General features: G+C 43.2%; 1 protein-coding gene across 1 annotated transcript in view; it reads left to right on the top strand.

The window, feature by feature from the left end:
• The window catches only part of LOC118785415 (aryl hydrocarbon receptor-like), a 36611-nt gene extending 33816 nt beyond the window's left edge, over window positions 1-2795 (top strand). The window contains 1 exon segment of the mRNA XM_036540029.1: window positions 2146-2795. Within this exon segment, the coding sequence (XP_036395922.1) occupies window positions 2146-2299 (154 nt within the window). The 3' untranslated portion in view covers window positions 2300-2795.
• Window positions 2796-15909: the final 13114 nt, after the last annotated feature.

Genomic DNA, 15909 nt, shown 5'->3' with positions numbered 1-15909 from the left:
CAGAAAGGCATGGTCAGCATTTTGTTCTCAGTGAATGTTCTCCTCGGTGACTGAATGGGGTGGAGGAGACACCGGGAAGCTGGGGCGCAGAGGGAGCCACGTACCGTGCTCAGTGCTGCCCATGCCGCCCTGCAGCGGGGCTCCTGGGTGTCAGCATTTTGGTTTAGCAGTTCAGGTTTATGGAAGGATGATGCCTGGCTAATCAACGTAGACACACTGAGCAGGTTTTCAGAGCAGGGATAACCATCTCAGCTGTGACTGCACAGGGCAGAGTCTCATATTACAGGCCCCACCAAAGGAATATACTTCTGTTGTGTGCTGGCCGTATATTAATGCTCACATTTGTTATACAAAGGGAGCAAAAACAATAGTTTGGAGTGTTTGCATTTATTGAGACTGTGATCCTCAGGGCATTGATATAGCAATGAACTAAAATATTTAAGATCCTGAAACTGGCGGCAGTGTAACATAGTGGATAAGTAGCGGGACTTAAAAAGGTTGCCAGCTTCGATTCCCCGCTTGGACACTGCTGCTGTTCCCTTGGCGAAGGTACTTAACCCTCAATTGCCTTAGTAAATATCCAGCTGTATAAATGGATGACATGTAAGTCACTCTGGAGCGTCTGTTAAATGCCAATAATGTAATGTAATGTAATGTAAAAACTGAAAAAGGAAAGTTTAATCTTGTGAATGGACAGTATTTGCAAATGCACAGTGCAGCGTTGACCTTGTTAATGAAAGCCGTTGGCTGCTTCCTGCGGTGGTCTGGCTGTGTATCTGACATGCTCCTGCACAGAGCTGCGTATGATTACCCAGCTCTACAGGAAGTGCGTGCGTATGATTACCCAGCTCTACAGGAAGTGCATGCGTATGATCACCCAGCTCTACAGGAAGTGCGTGCGTATGATCACACAGCTCTACAGGAAGTGCGTGCGTATGATTACCCAGCTCTACAGGAAGTGCATGCGTATGATTACCCAGCTCTACAGGAAGTGCATGCGTATGATCACCCAGCTCTACAGGAAGTGTGTGCGTATGATCACCCAGCTCTACAGGAAGTGCGTGCGTATGATTACCCAGCTCTACAGGAAGTGCATGCGTATGATCACCCAGCTCTACAGGAAGTGCGTGCGTATGATCACCCAGCTCTACAGGAAGTGCGTGCGTATGATCACACAGCTCTACAGGAAGTGCATGCGTATGATCACACAGCTCTACAGGAAGTGCATGCGTATGATTACCCAGCTCTACAGGAAGTGCGTGCGTATGATCACCCAGCTCTACAGGAAGTGCATGCGTATGATCACCCAGCTCTACAGGAAGTGTGTGCGTATGATCACCCAGCTCTACAGGAAGTGCATGCGTATGATCACCCAGCTCTACAGGAAGTGCGTGCGTTTGCCTTCCATGTACGGTGCTGATGTGGTGCCATCAGCCTCTGTGGTTCTGCACCCAGAGCATCTGCTGTTTCCAGCTTGACCTGGTTTCTGCCGCAGGGGCCCACAGCCACACAGACGGAGTCACCCTCATGCAAAATATCTCTGTTTGCCCCTTATGCTGCCTTTTCTTGCCATAATATCACCACTGTAAGTTTGGAAGTTCTCTGCAATAATCTGTACCTCACCCCACAGAATGACCCTGTTTTCCACTGCATTTAATAATGTAATAATCACCATCAGGTACAAAAGGAATGAAGCGCGTTACAGAATACAGTACATTGCAATGCAGCAGGTTTGTAAAGGTGTTATATCTGAAATATAATGCTAAATATATTTAATATACAAAGCATGTGGAATAAAATACAGGCTTTATCTTCAGAAAGGGCTGATTTGTTGAATTTTTGCATACATTATTTGTTAATCACAGAATATCTTACAGGAATTTTGTCATTAAAGACAAGTCTTTGTTGCATTTCTTTTTTCTGGTGATTTATAGTGCATGATCAGCTTGAATGAGTGGAGCTCAGCTGAATGTGCTTTACCCTCCACTCTGACACACATGAAAATAAAGAGGTCATACAAATATTTAGAGAATACTTCCTATGAGGCGAAAGGGTGTAATACCTCCAGTTAATTTGCTTGAAGTGCATGTGTGTGTGGGTGTAGGCGCTGTGACCGATGCAATTTGTTTCCCCCCTTCCTCTCAGATGGAGAAAGGCTTCGTCCTCAGCAGCACCGGTGAGGCCTGCATACCCAGCGATGGCCCCCACCCCTCCCTCCACACCCCCACCTCCCTGCCAGACCCAGAGAGCTCTGGCTTCTACCTCTGAGTGGGAGGAGGGAGGGAACCCTGATTGCTGAAAGATGGACACTTTGTAAGAAAGAAAGAAACGGACACACAACAGAACCGCACTGCTACGTTTATTTGCTCCTTCATATGTACTGTTGTCCTTTGTGTTCTTGTACTTTGAATGATTTTAGGAAGAATGTGTCTCTGACACAGAAAGCTATATAGACCTTCACTGGCACACATTTCTATTTGATTTTTAGTCGTCTCCCTCTCTCTCTCTCTCTTTCCCCAAAATATGTCATGTCTCATCTTTTACATTCATGAAGAGTATGTTGGATAACAAAATGAAACCACCACTTACCATGTTTAATGCACTGGGTTTGCGTTATGAGAGGAACTCAGAAGAGATTTGATATTAATGCAGTCATGCAAAATGAACTGCCTCCAACAGATGCTTTGCCTTCAACAGGGCAATGTGCTGGAAATGACTAGACATATTTTACCCTCAAATAGAGAATCTATCTGCTAAACAATTACAGTAAATAAGACAGCAATTTTAGAATTATAAAGGCCAAAACACTAAATAAATATTGATTTATTTATGCTTAAAAGTTCTGGATTTGTTAAGTATAAGCTAATAGGAACTAGTGGTGTGTTAAAGTAAGACAGACTTTTCTCTGTGAGATCTATTTGCTGCCTGTAGACAAAAGGTAACAGTAAAAAGAAAATGTGGTTTAATTTAGGTGTATCTGTGTTGTTGTGAAGTAGAATCCATTTCATCCAATAGAATTCATTTTTTGATGGATCAGAAATAGAGTTCACACATGAAGGGGTCAGCTTTCACACTTCTTATTATTTTGTATGCTTGTTTTTCTTTTCTGGGTTTGTGCAAACTGGGTCACTTTAATCATATGCAGTGGTGTCTGACAAATTGCAGATGAATGACAGCGGAACTGAAATGACTCAATGGACAAATTTTTAAATTCTGCAGTAGAGTATTTTTTTTCTAAGGAAACAATACCGGTGTCAGTCACTCAATTAGCCATGTGTCACACTGTCTAAAGAACCCAGGTAAGAGCCACCGATGCAATGGATCTCTGGAGACGAGCATCCTCTAAATCAGGGGTTGGCAAACTTTTTGACTCAAGGGCCACACTGGGTTTTAGAAATTGAAAGCCAGGCCACTAATACTAGTTGATTAGGGGAAAAAAATAACTAGCATAAATTACATGAATGTGAAATCTGTTTCCCAAAAAGTAATGAAAATAAACTCACCCCTGAGTGCTTAATTTAATGGGAACAGTGTCGCTAGTCACCCTTTTTTGGGGTGCATCAAAGTCCGGTGTTATCTTTGTTGTGGCAATTCGCAGGACAGAGCTCAAGTGTTCATCAGTAAGCTGGGCTCCGTGACGGTGACGTGCTGTGTTGATGTTCATCACACTGAACATTTGCTCACACACATACTGTAGATAGAGCCAAATAACACCAGCATCTTCTGTGCCATCTGTCGGATTTTTGGAAACTTGGTCTCATTCAGTGAGGCATAAAACTCATCCAGTTTGACGGAGTTGAACTTCTCCTTTAAGACAGAGTCGCACTGGAGATCAGTCAGCTCCAACTGCAGTTTCTGTGTTGCTGTTGCATAGTCGAGTGACAGGGGACATGACACCAGCTGCAGTGACTTCTCAGTCTTTTCAAAATCAGAGAATCGACGACAGAATTCTCTGTGCAGGTCATTCAGTGATTTGCTGTATTTCTTTGCATGCTGAGACGACTCTTTTCTAGTGTCCGGAAATGAGCGAATGATTTGTTCATTACTTGCCTTGAGAACAAAGTTAACTTGGCTTTGAAAGCTTTCAAGTTAAAATACAATTCACGCACAAATACATCCTTCCCTTGTAGCTTCACGTTCAACTCGTTCATGTGTGCCAAAATGTCTACAGCGAACGCAAAATCGCAAAGCCAGTCTGCGTCACTCAGCTCAGTAATATCATCGGCTTTCCCCTTTGACTCCAAAAATGAGCCAATCTCCCCTCTGAGCTCCCACACTCACTGACACACTTTCCCCCAACTTAGCCAATGGACTTTAGAGTGGTAAAGTAAGTCATGATGGTCAGCATCAGTTTCTTCAAGGAATTTAATGAATTGACGATGATTAAGTCCCCTTGCCCAGATGAAGTTCACAAGTTTTACAACTGGCTTCACATTCGCTAATTTATATGCCAGTAGATAACTTGCCTGTCTGCTGGACTCCTGAATTGTAGACTGTTGAGCCTGTAAATTGGCTGCTAACCTCGAAGCTGTACTCGCCCTTTCTTGGGACAAATTGCTAGCGTAGTTAGCGTGCTTGGTGGAAAAGTGTCGGCTGATGTTGTATTCCTTGAATACCGCAACGTTTTTTTGACAAATCAGACATATGGCCTTTGATCGGACTTCAGTGAAAAAATATTTTGTCATCCACTCTTTCTTAAAAAAACGACCCTCGCTGTCGACTTTTCGCTTCTTTGGTCCGCTCATTTTGTGAAAGTAGGTGATTGCCACATGCTCGATGCAAGAGGCAAAAGCGAAGGTCAGGTCAGGTGAAGAGATGAGTGACTCTTGGTCTCTACATTAGAAAAGGCCGGTTGTATTTGCAGCTCGTCATCTAGTGGAACCAACCGTAACATATTGCAGGGAAAAAATAGCGAAATGAATACCAGTCATTTAAATTACTTATAGTATTAATTTAAATGCCTGACGAGCCGGATTAAACAGCCCAACGGGCCGGAATTTGCTCACCCCTGCTCTAAATGACAGTAATGAAACATGGTGCTGAGAGGGCCCCATTGGTCAACAGTGCATCTGACACCAGCTGATTGGTTGACTGGCAAACTGCTCCAAACACCAAATGAAAGCAAAGTTCACTAAGAGGATTCTGCGGTTTTGTTTGGAAGGATACATTGTTGAATGTTTTGAGAATACTGTAAAGGAGATAAAAGATATATTTCATCCTATCAGTGCTGCAGTGTGTTTTCTGTTTTAGTTAGAATTATTGCTATCATGATGAAACCCCACAATCACCAGAACCTGGCTTGTATTTTCAGATTTGCTTTTTTATTTGGCGTTGCTTTTTATATATGAAGCTTTCTTGTACATTACATGCTAGAATTGATTTAAAGCATTGCAGTGAAATCAAATATATGTAAAAAAGTAACTGACAATTAAAAGTTGTGTAAATACTTTTTAATAAGTGATTTTAATACATTTGTTGCAAACACTTTTAAAATAAAACACCGTTACCTTTTAAAACATGAAAAGTAGGGGTGTTGAAATAATTTTTAATCAATATTGTATAAAAATGTACCATGCTGTCTTTGATTCCAGTGTTTGAACATTCAGCACTAAGATATGAAGAAAAGAGTGCCATACTGGTTAAACTCACTTTTGAGACTTTTAATATTTTACATTTAGAGATGATGTTTTTTTCAATGTTAAATCTTTTTTTATCACATTATTATTATTTTAATATTTTAATAAGCTGAAATAACACATTGGACATTATTGTAGATGTAAAATAAAATGAAGCAGATTCAATCTACAGGTATATGTTTTTGACTGCTTGTGAAAATTTACTCATTGACCCTGAAAATAAATGACTTGTGCTATCACCTTGAGGAACTATTTGAAGGGTATGGTGAGAGCAATATTGGTAATACATGTGTAGAATGTGTTAATTCCAACAGTGATATTAGATCTATTGTATTGATGGATCTAATAAATGCTGTGTTCATTTCTAACTCATGTGTATCAGGATGAACTGGAAACCATCCAAATCCATGACAGAGTTCATTTTTTCCTAGCAGGTAAGTCTAATAAAGCCTCCGTTCTAGTGTGTGGTTGGGGGGGGGGGAGGGGGGTGGATGGGTCTGGGTGGGTGTTGTTGGGGTGTGGATGGGTGTGGTTGGTGGGTGGTGAGGGTGTGGTTGAGGTGTACATGGGTGTGGTTGGTGGGTGGTTGGGGTGTGGATGGGTGTGGTTGGTGTATGTGGTTGTATGGAATCCAGACTGTGTCAGAACTGACTGTGGTTAACAGGACAGTAGCAGTGGAACCATGTGTGTTAATACTCAGCTAATTAAGTGCTGTTCATTCATTTACCCAACTCCACATAACATACAGTATATGTTACACTTTGCCTGAAATGCAAGGAATGATGTCAAAACTCTTTTAACCACCTAAAAGTCCTTTTAGAAACCTGTGCTTGCACGCTCTTCAGTATGTGTCCCCCACCTTTGATATTTTGTGTCCTGCACCTCTGCAATTATCAATTTAAAATGGTAACAATTATGAATTCAATGCTACAAAACAATAAATGTATGCAGTTACAGGTAAGGGAGGAGGGTACACAAATAAGCATTTGTCTGAGTTCACAAATGAGCATTTTCTTCTTTTAAAGACGCTGTTGGGGTCTGGGACACACGCTTGTCATACATGCACATACTTTTGTTTGATTTGCCTCGTGCAGCGCTGCGTGCAGACGGGTAAGCACAAAGAGGCGAGCTGCTCACCCTACCTGATGTTCGTGTCTAGTTTTAATCCAGTGCAGCCTTTGTCAGCGGTTCATGCGATTGCAATCATTTGTTAAACACTGTTTTGTTCAACCAGGACATGGGTATGATGCATGTTTGATGTGTGTTTGATATGTGTGTATGTGTTTGTTGTTCACATTGGTGAGAGGGCAAAAAGGCACTTTAAGGGTCATCTGTTCACTGTGGCAGGGCTGATTTTGCATTTCATATTCACAGTATAGTTAGCTGGCGGTATAGCTAAAAACAAGATAGCAATCAGATGCAAATTACATTCATATATTACAATACATTATATTTTGACAAGCAACATGTAAAATCAAAGTTACAACTAAAACGGTAGCTAGCAAGCAAGGCTACATTGAATTGAATTATAAAAAATATATATGATTGTCATACTGACGATCAGAAAAGGCCCATTGTATAAATACAGCTGCAAAGTGGAAAGCACACAGTGCCGTGAGAGAGCCGATGCAGATGGCCTAGCGAGACAGCTAGCAAGCTGTCTGAACCAGGACGACTTCCTTCCCATCAGTTTCCATGTGTTTTAGGCAGCTCCCATGCCTGATGCGACGGCACACAGATGGCTTTGTAAAATAACCCCACACTGAATTTAAAACGACTGTTTAATATGAAGGATTGAGCAATATGTTCGAATATTGTAATCCTTATGGCTGATGTTATGGGTAGTGTTTTTCCTTTTCTGAATAATAAAATGACGTTTTAACTTGTATCATGTTAGGCTCAGCTCAAGAACTGCACGATAAAAGTGACTCTTGTGTCAGTTAGAACTATAACTGGCAGTAAATGAGAAAATCTATCAAAGGCTGTGGGCCGGGAGGTGCTGTTTTCCGCCCATGTCTGAATCAATTACATAGTCTTTCGGATGCGCAGTGCCATGTTTCTCTTGTATCCAGGCTGATACATGTATTATGGTATATTATGTATGAAATCAGCCCTCTGATGTGGTGAGTTTTGCCCCTGTACATACAGCTATATCAGCAGGTACAACAGCTAAGGCAGCCTGTTAACTGTGCTGAAGCTGGGCCATGCTGCTGCTTGGCCTGGGCTCTCCACTGGAGACTAAAATAACGATCGGCTGTTGTGTGGGGAGGACCTACGTTTAGCGAGTTTTAAATCATAGAGAAACTGTCCAATACCAAAAGGTTTCCAATACCAAAACGTTGTTCTCTGGCATGCATTTAAAAGGCAAAAAATTTAAGGGATAAAGTGCTTATGGGACTATGGTGCTTATTTGCTTATGGGACTAGCAGCTCCTGTACTCTGAGAATAACAGAAGTATTTGTCCATCTCCAAAGTGCTGTTCAGCACAGCACTGCAGTCGCTGTGAGTGTCTCTGTTTCTCTGAGGATGCTTTTATCTTTTATTGATCCCTGCTCACCCCTGCAAAGCTCTCCTCTTCACAGTGACCAGCCTGTGAGCACTTGCCTTATGGAGAGCAAACAGACACAGAGTGATATCGGGGCTCTCCGCTGCAGACTAAAATAACTATCTGCTGTTGTGTGTGTGTAGGGGGGGGACCTGTAACAGTGCATTCTCTTTCTCTCCTCTCACACTCTCTCTCTTTCTCTCCTCTCACTCTCTCTCTCTTTCTCTCTCCCCCCTCTCTCCCTCTCTCTCTCCCTCTCTCTCCCTCTCTCCCTCTCCCTCTCCCTGCACTGCCCGTCTGGCTATGAATAATTTCTTAATCCGTCACATTAAAAATGAGGTCCTGGGGCAGCGACTCGCAGCTGACTCGCTAATCAGGGCTGCGGGGGGTCTGTGCGGATGTGTGTGCGTGCACAGTGGGCACAGCAGGACGCCTCTTCATCTAAAACAAACAAAGCGTTTGTTTTTATAAGCTGGAGGATATTAGGATAAACCCCCCAGAGCAGAGCTGCAGGGTAGCTCCTCCGAGAGGCCTGCTACTGCTATAGCACCACTGAGAGTGGAAGTGATGAGGAAGTGTGCCAGCAGTCCTCTGCCAGACAAATTACAGCAGTCTGAGCCGCCCATGGATTGCACTAAACGTCTTTAGTGTCAGGCAAAGAACAGAATAAAATGACTTGTTTTAACTGGGTAGGCAGATTTTGTGATATGTTTAAGCACTTAACTGGTGGAGGTCAGCTCTATTTGAGAGTTTGGTCTGATAATGCATTGTCTCCTAAAGATGCACTACATCTTTGATGTCCATGTGTTTCCTCTTGCAGGAAGGTAAGGTCAGATGTTTCCGTTTTTCATTGGTGATTGAGCACTCTCCCTGTTCTCTCAGATGATAATGTCCACCTGAGGAGAGGCACAGAGCTCGTTTGTGCAGGGTCACTCTCAGAAAGCACTCCAAAGAGAGTGTGCTTTTGGCACCTGAAGCCACATAGTTTGAATTCTGGCACAGTTTGGTACCAACACTGTCAACAGGCTGACTGGGATCTGGGCCAATCTGAAACACAGCGTTTAAAATTGGGCATTTTGGTCGACTTCATGGCAAAAAGAAACTATTGAACAATAAACTGAATTTGAGACAAAATTTGCTTGTCTGAAGATCAGGCTTTTAACATGCAGTGAATTGCCTTACAGATAATAAGTTTTTAAAACATGATCTGCAAAAGCTGTGGGCAATAACTCCAGCCACATGAATTACAGGGCTGTCTGTATGAAACTCAGCACGCCACCCACCGTGGTTCTGTGATCCCTCACTAGGAGAGGGGAGCCCATCATTTTAGATGATGTGAGCAATTGCTAAACAGGACATGCAATGTGCTGTACGGGGCTGCACAGGATCACTTTACACATGAGTGATGCATAAAAACGATTCCTCAGTCTTACCGAGAATCATAAGTGACAATATTTTCACAGACAAATAAAGATCTAACTAGTTCATCAAATGATATTTATTATGTAAGTCAACTTTAAGGGGCGAACCGCAGTCCTGCTCCCCGGGCCCACGCTCTGCTACAGTGGAACTCTGAGCCGTTATGTTCAGAGTGCACAACATTATGTCATCTGCATACAATAGAAATACTTGTATTTGATAAAAAATTCTGATGGAGAGATCAGAATTTTATTTCTTTTTAGTGTTCCTTCCGCCCGCTGTGCTGTGTTGATGCATTTGACTTGAGCCTTGATGAGAAATAAAGCTGAAATGACATCAGTCCCGTGAGTCACACGGAGGCGCTGCTCTCAGGTCTGGAGCACGCCGGTGTGCTTTCTATTCACCTTTAGGCTTGAAGTGGCAGCTTGTAGACAACTTGCAAGTTTTTAGCTCAGTTTTCTGCCATTATCCAGCAGCCACACAAGCAACTGCATACATTATGTTTGCTTTATGTTTATGTTTTCTTTATGTTTGCTTTATGTTTTCTTTATGTTTGTTTTATGTTTGCTTTATGTTTGCGTTGTGTTTGCTTTATGTTTGTTTTATGTTTGCTTTATGTTTGTTTTGTGTTTGTTTTATGTTTTCTTTATGTTTGTTTTATGTTTTCTTTATGTTTGCTTTATGTTTGCTTTGTGTTTTCTTTATGTTTGCTTTATGTTTTCTGTATGTTTATGTTTTCTTTATGTTTAGTCTTGGATAGGCCATTGACTCTGATTTTGCCTGCTTACCCAGGGTGCACTAATGCAGTGCAATCTTTCAAACAGCAAAAATGTAAATATTTGTGTATGAATCATCCTGGCACCACACTGACCTTTAGCAGATTCACCTCTAGCTCTTTGCTTCCCTTCTTTCTCACTGTTTCTTCCTTCTTGCACTGAATTAATAGGGTCAATGGTCATCTGGGTCAGCCAAGTGTGGCATCTCTGTGGCTATTTCAAATGCCTCCCTAAGGAAAACAAATGTTCAGTGGAGGCTCTCTGTCCTCCGGTTTCAGAAGAAACTTGCTGCTCCACGTCACTGGTTTGATGCAACCCTAGATATCCACATCATCATTTTTCTGGATTGAATCAGTGTCTTTTCTTCCAAACACTGCAGATTCCCCTTGAACAGCATGATACAAACTGTTTGGGTGGTAAAACAGTAGGCCTACTGGAGGAGGTGATGGAAACTGATTGTATTGTAAGCCAGGCATAATGTTAATTTGCTCAAAGATTTTCATCAAAAAGTGATTTCTTGTAATGTGTGAAATATGCAATGACTGACATGATATGTGACCAAGTACAATAATTAGAGCTGACCCACAGACAAGCCCTTTCCTGTGTCCATCAGTGTGTCAAAAGCAGGTGTGTCTTAAGTTGTGTTAACATGTTTGACAAAACTGGAGGAGAAAGTGATGCTGCTGAGTGTCTCTCAGGACACTCGGGCTGTTTTCTGGGTGGTTCTGTTTCTGGGTGGTTCTGTTTCTGGGTGGTTTCTGGGTGGTTCTGTTTCTGGGCCACTGCTGCTCTGACAGGGTCTCAGTCCACTCTCCATTCACACTATTATCACTATTCAATCTTTTTAACTGTTTTAAATTGTGGGTAATTTTCAAAAATTACTATATCTATCATAATCACTATATCGATTTTATTGTGTTATTTCTCGGTTAGATTCGTCCATGAACATAGAGAACACAGAAGAAACATCTGAACACAAGTGGCATGCGAAGAGACAGGATGAGGCTGACATGGAGAAAAGCTACTGCCAGCACCACTGACACCTCTGACCACAAAGGTAGACATCACATATAGACACTTATGAAAACAGAGATGGGCAGATTATCATATGTGTATGATGAATGTGATACGTCACAATTCATCATACTTCCTGGAAGTTCTTTCATTGTATTGTGTGAATGTGATACATGTACCTGTAAAAATGTGCTTTTTAAAAAAAGCCTGGCTCTTGCCAGGATTTGTACAGTGCATTCAGAAAGTATTCAGACCCCTTCACTTTTTTCACATTTTGGTATGTTGCAGCCTTATACTAAAATCATTTAAATTCTTTTTTTGTCCTCATCAATCTACACTAAATATCCCATAATGACAAAGTGAAAGCAGAATTTTAGAAATTTTTGCAAATTTATTCAAAATAAGATACTGAAATAGCACATTGATCTAAGTACTCAGACCCTTTGCTATGACACTTGAAATTTAGCTCAGGTGCATCCCATTTCTCTTGATTGTCTTCGAGATGTTACTACACCTTGATTGGAGTCTACCTGTGGTAAATTCCATTGATTGGACATGATTTGGAAAGGCACACACCTGTCTTTCTAAAGGTCTTTTAGCTGACAATGCATATCAGAGCAAAAACCAAGACATGAGGTCGAAGGAACTGCCTGCAGAGCTCAGAGACAGGATTGTGTCTAGGCACAGATTTGAGGAAGGCTACAAAAAAGTTTCTGCTGCATTGACGGTTCCCAAGAACACAGTGGCCTCCATAATTCTTAAATGGAAGTTTGGAACAACAAGGACTCTTCCTAAAGCTGGCTGCCAGGCCAAACTGAGCAAACAGGGGAGAAGGGACTTGGTAAGAGAGGTGACCAAGAACCTGACGGTCACTCTGGCTGAGCTCGAGATCCTGTGTGGAGATGGGAGAAACTTCCAGAAGGACAACCATCACTGCAACACTCCACTGTTCTGGGTCTTATGGCAGAGTGGCCAGACAGAAGCCTCTCCTCAGTAAAGGTACATGAAAGCCCGCTTGGAGTTTGGAGACTCTCAGACTGTGAGAAACAAGATTCTCTGACCCAGCCAGAGCCTAGACTTGAACCCAATTGAACATCTCTGGAGAGACCTGAAAATGGCTGTCCACTGAGGATCCCCATCCAACCTGAGAGAGGTTGAGAGGATCTGCAGAGAAGAATGGCAGAAAATCCCCAAATCCAGGTGTGTAAAGCATGTCGCATCATATCCAAGAAGACTCGAGGCTGTAATCACTGCCAAAGGTGCTTCAACTAAGTACGAAGTTAAGGGTCTCAAAACTTATGTCAATGTGATATTTCAATTTTTATTTTTAATCCTGTTTTTGCTTTGTCATTACTGGGTATTGAATGTAGATTGCTGAGGAAAAATGAATTTAAACAATTTCAGCATAAGGCTGCAACATAAGATGAAAAATGTGAAGGCGTCTGAATACTTTCTGAATGCACTGTATAAATTCAAAGAACAAAGTTATTGTGATAGACCAAAATGACAATAAATGACACTTGTACCAATGTACTAACTGAGCTGAAAAGTATACTTTCAAAATATATGCTCCCAGTTAATGAATTTCTTTTTATTAGACTATGCAGCAGTATTTCTTCATCTTTTGACTGTCTCAGATTTGACTTTTGTATTTTTAGTTTGTTTTACTACTGTAGTGTTACTACTGTTTTAAATAATTCTAAATCATCCTCCTCCACAACATCAGGAGGATACTGCAATGCTCTCCTCGCAGGCCTCCCAGCCTGTACCACCCAGCCTCTGCAGCTCATTCAGAATGCAGCTGCCCAACTAATCGTCAACCTCCCCAAATTCTCCCATGTTACTGCCCTGCTTAAATCCCTCCACTGGCTTCCTGTCGCTGCCAGGATCAGATTCAAGACCCTGACCCTCGCCTTTTCTGCAATCAACAGGACAGCCCCTGCCTACCTCCAAGAACTCATCCAGCCCTACACACCAGCCCGACCCCTGAACTCAGCAGCAACTGGACGCCTCGCTCCTTGCATGGTCAAGGCAGGAGGTACTCGTTCTGCCAGACATCTGCGTTTCACCTACATCACTCCCCAGTGGTGGAACGAACTCCCTGTCCTGCTACGGACATCTCCTTCACCCCATTCCTTCAGATGGGGCCTGAAGACGCACCTCTTCAGACTCTACCTGGACTGACCCAGCACACAATTGCCCCCCCCCCCCCCCCCCCCAATCAGTGCTGTCGTAAATTGCTGTGCTTTTCTTGTTGCCGCCTTTACCCTGACGCTCATTGCACCATTTGTTGTTGAAGTTTGCTGTTTGAAGGTGTATGGTATTAGTTGCCCTATAGGCTGTAATTGTACAAATCTAATAGTACTGTGTCCTCAAACAGACCTTGCTCTCAGCTGAGAACTGTCTCATTATGGAACTGTACACATCCTGTCCCCGTACTGTCGCTATACTTGCTGTATGCACTTTTGTAAGTCGCTTTGGATAAAAGCGTCTGCTAAACGAATAAATGTAAATGTAAGTTCTTTCCTGCCGAAGGTTCAGTCTGATTGTGCTTAAGCTGCTTACACTACAGCAGGCCTCAGCAGTCAAAGGCCTCCAGTCAAAACCAGACAGCCCAACATGGGTGAATCCTGCCATCTACTGTTCAACAGCAGCACTGCAGCTGGGTGGTACATTTCTGATGAAGAGGGGCCAGCCAATCATATTGCAAGAAAAGAATGAGGGACAGTGTGTTCAAGTTTTCTGGTTTTCCCTTCAGCTGGTTAATGGCTCATGGAGGGATTAAAGTGAAGTGTTCATTTGGGTGAGGTGGATATTTTAGCAAACATTTCCACATTTTCTATTTAATCCAATGCTAGCTGTGGAATTACTGATAACAGTCATCATGAGAAAAGAAGTGTAATATTGGACTGAAATCGTGTGTGTGTGTGTGTCCCGGGTGTGAGCGTGTGTGTGCGTGTGTGTGTCCCGGGTGTGTGGTGTGCGTGTGTGTGTCCCGGGTGTGTGGTGTGTGTGTGTGTGTGTGTGGTGTGTGTGTGTGTGTGTGTCCCGGGTGTGTGGTGTGTGTGTGTGTGTGTGTGTGTGTGTGTGTGTGTGTCCCGGGTGTGTGGTGTGTGTGTGTGTGTGTGTGTGTGTGTCCCGGGTGTGTGGTGTGTGTGTGTGTGTGTGTCCCGGGTGTGTGGTGTGTGTGTGTGTCCCGTGTGTGTGTGTGTGTGTGTGTGTGTGTGTGTGTGTGTGTGTCCCGGGTGTGTGGTGTGTGTGTGTGTGTGTGTGTGTGTGTGTGTGTGTGTCCCGGGTGTGTGTGTGTGTGTCCCGGGTGTGTGTGTGTGTGTCCCGGGTGTGTGTGTGTGTGTGTGTCCCGGGTGTGTGTGTGTGTGTGTGTGTGTCCCGGGTGTGTGGTGTGTGTGTGTGTGTGTGTGTGTCCCGGGTGTGTGGTGTGTGTGTGTGTGTGTGTGTGTGTGTGTGTGTGTGTGTGTGTGTGTGTGTGTGTGTGTCGGGTGTGTGGTGTGTGGTGTGTGTGTGTGTGTCCCGGGTGTGTGGTGTGTGTGTGTGTGTGTGTGTGTCCCGGGTGTGTGGTGTGTGTGTGTGTGTGTGTGTGTCCCGGGTGTGTGGTGTGTGTGTGTGTGTGTGTGTGTCCCGGGTGTGTGGTGTGTGTGTGTGTGTGTGTGTGTGTGTGTCCCGGGTGTGTGGTGTGTGTGTGTGTGTGTGTCCCGGGTGTGTGGTGTGTGTGTGTGTGTGTCCCGGGTGTGTGGTGTGTGTGTGTGTGTGTGTGTGTCCCGGGTGTGTGGTGTGTGTGTGTGTCCCGGGTGTGTGGTGTGTGTGTGTCCCGGGTGTGTGTGTGAGTGTGTGTGTGTGTGTGTGTGTGTGTGTGTGTGTGTGTGTGTGTGTCCCGGGTGTGTGTGTGAGTGTGTGTGTGTGTTGGGTGTGTGTGTGTGTGTGTGTTCAGGGGTTTCCTCAGCTATCCTTGCAGTGGTCACTCAGAGAGCAATATGAGTCATGTCATCTTTGCTGTATAATCCAGAGGAGGGATTATAAACTCATCAGTTTAAACTTCATGCTGCTGCTTGCAGCCCCGTTTGCTTTGCGTTTATCTCCTGCATGGCGGTGGTCTGTGATAATCCCCTCTGAGTGACGACAGCAGGGATACATGCTACATATGTATAGCCTGTGGCTGCTTTATAGGGTGAGCTTAATCCACGCGTTTTACACAAGGTCCTGAGATACATGAAGACACAGCTGTGATCCTGTCACTTTTCCTTTGGGCTGCAAACACAACAGTGGTCGAGAAAGGTAAGCTGTTATTTCCTTTAATGAGGTATGTTTTCACTTATTTGTCACTGATTTATTTCTAATTTTCTAAATTCAAATATTGTTTTTTTTTCCCAATTACTCAGATTTTTTTTCTCAAAATCTTGCATAACTCCTCACAAATGAAAAAAACGGTGAACCAGAGGAGTAATCAAAAGTTTGTATTTGATCAATTAAATAATTAAATAGCTTAGAGTAAACTGACCAAACT

Source organism: Megalops cyprinoides, chromosome 11 (assembly GCF_013368585.1).
Source record: "Megalops cyprinoides isolate fMegCyp1 chromosome 11, fMegCyp1.pri, whole genome shotgun sequence".
Taxonomy (NCBI): domain Eukaryota; kingdom Metazoa; phylum Chordata; class Actinopteri; order Elopiformes; family Megalopidae; genus Megalops; species Megalops cyprinoides.
The sequence above is the reverse complement of the archived record's forward strand: the minus strand, read 5'-3'. Positions and strand labels throughout refer to the sequence as shown.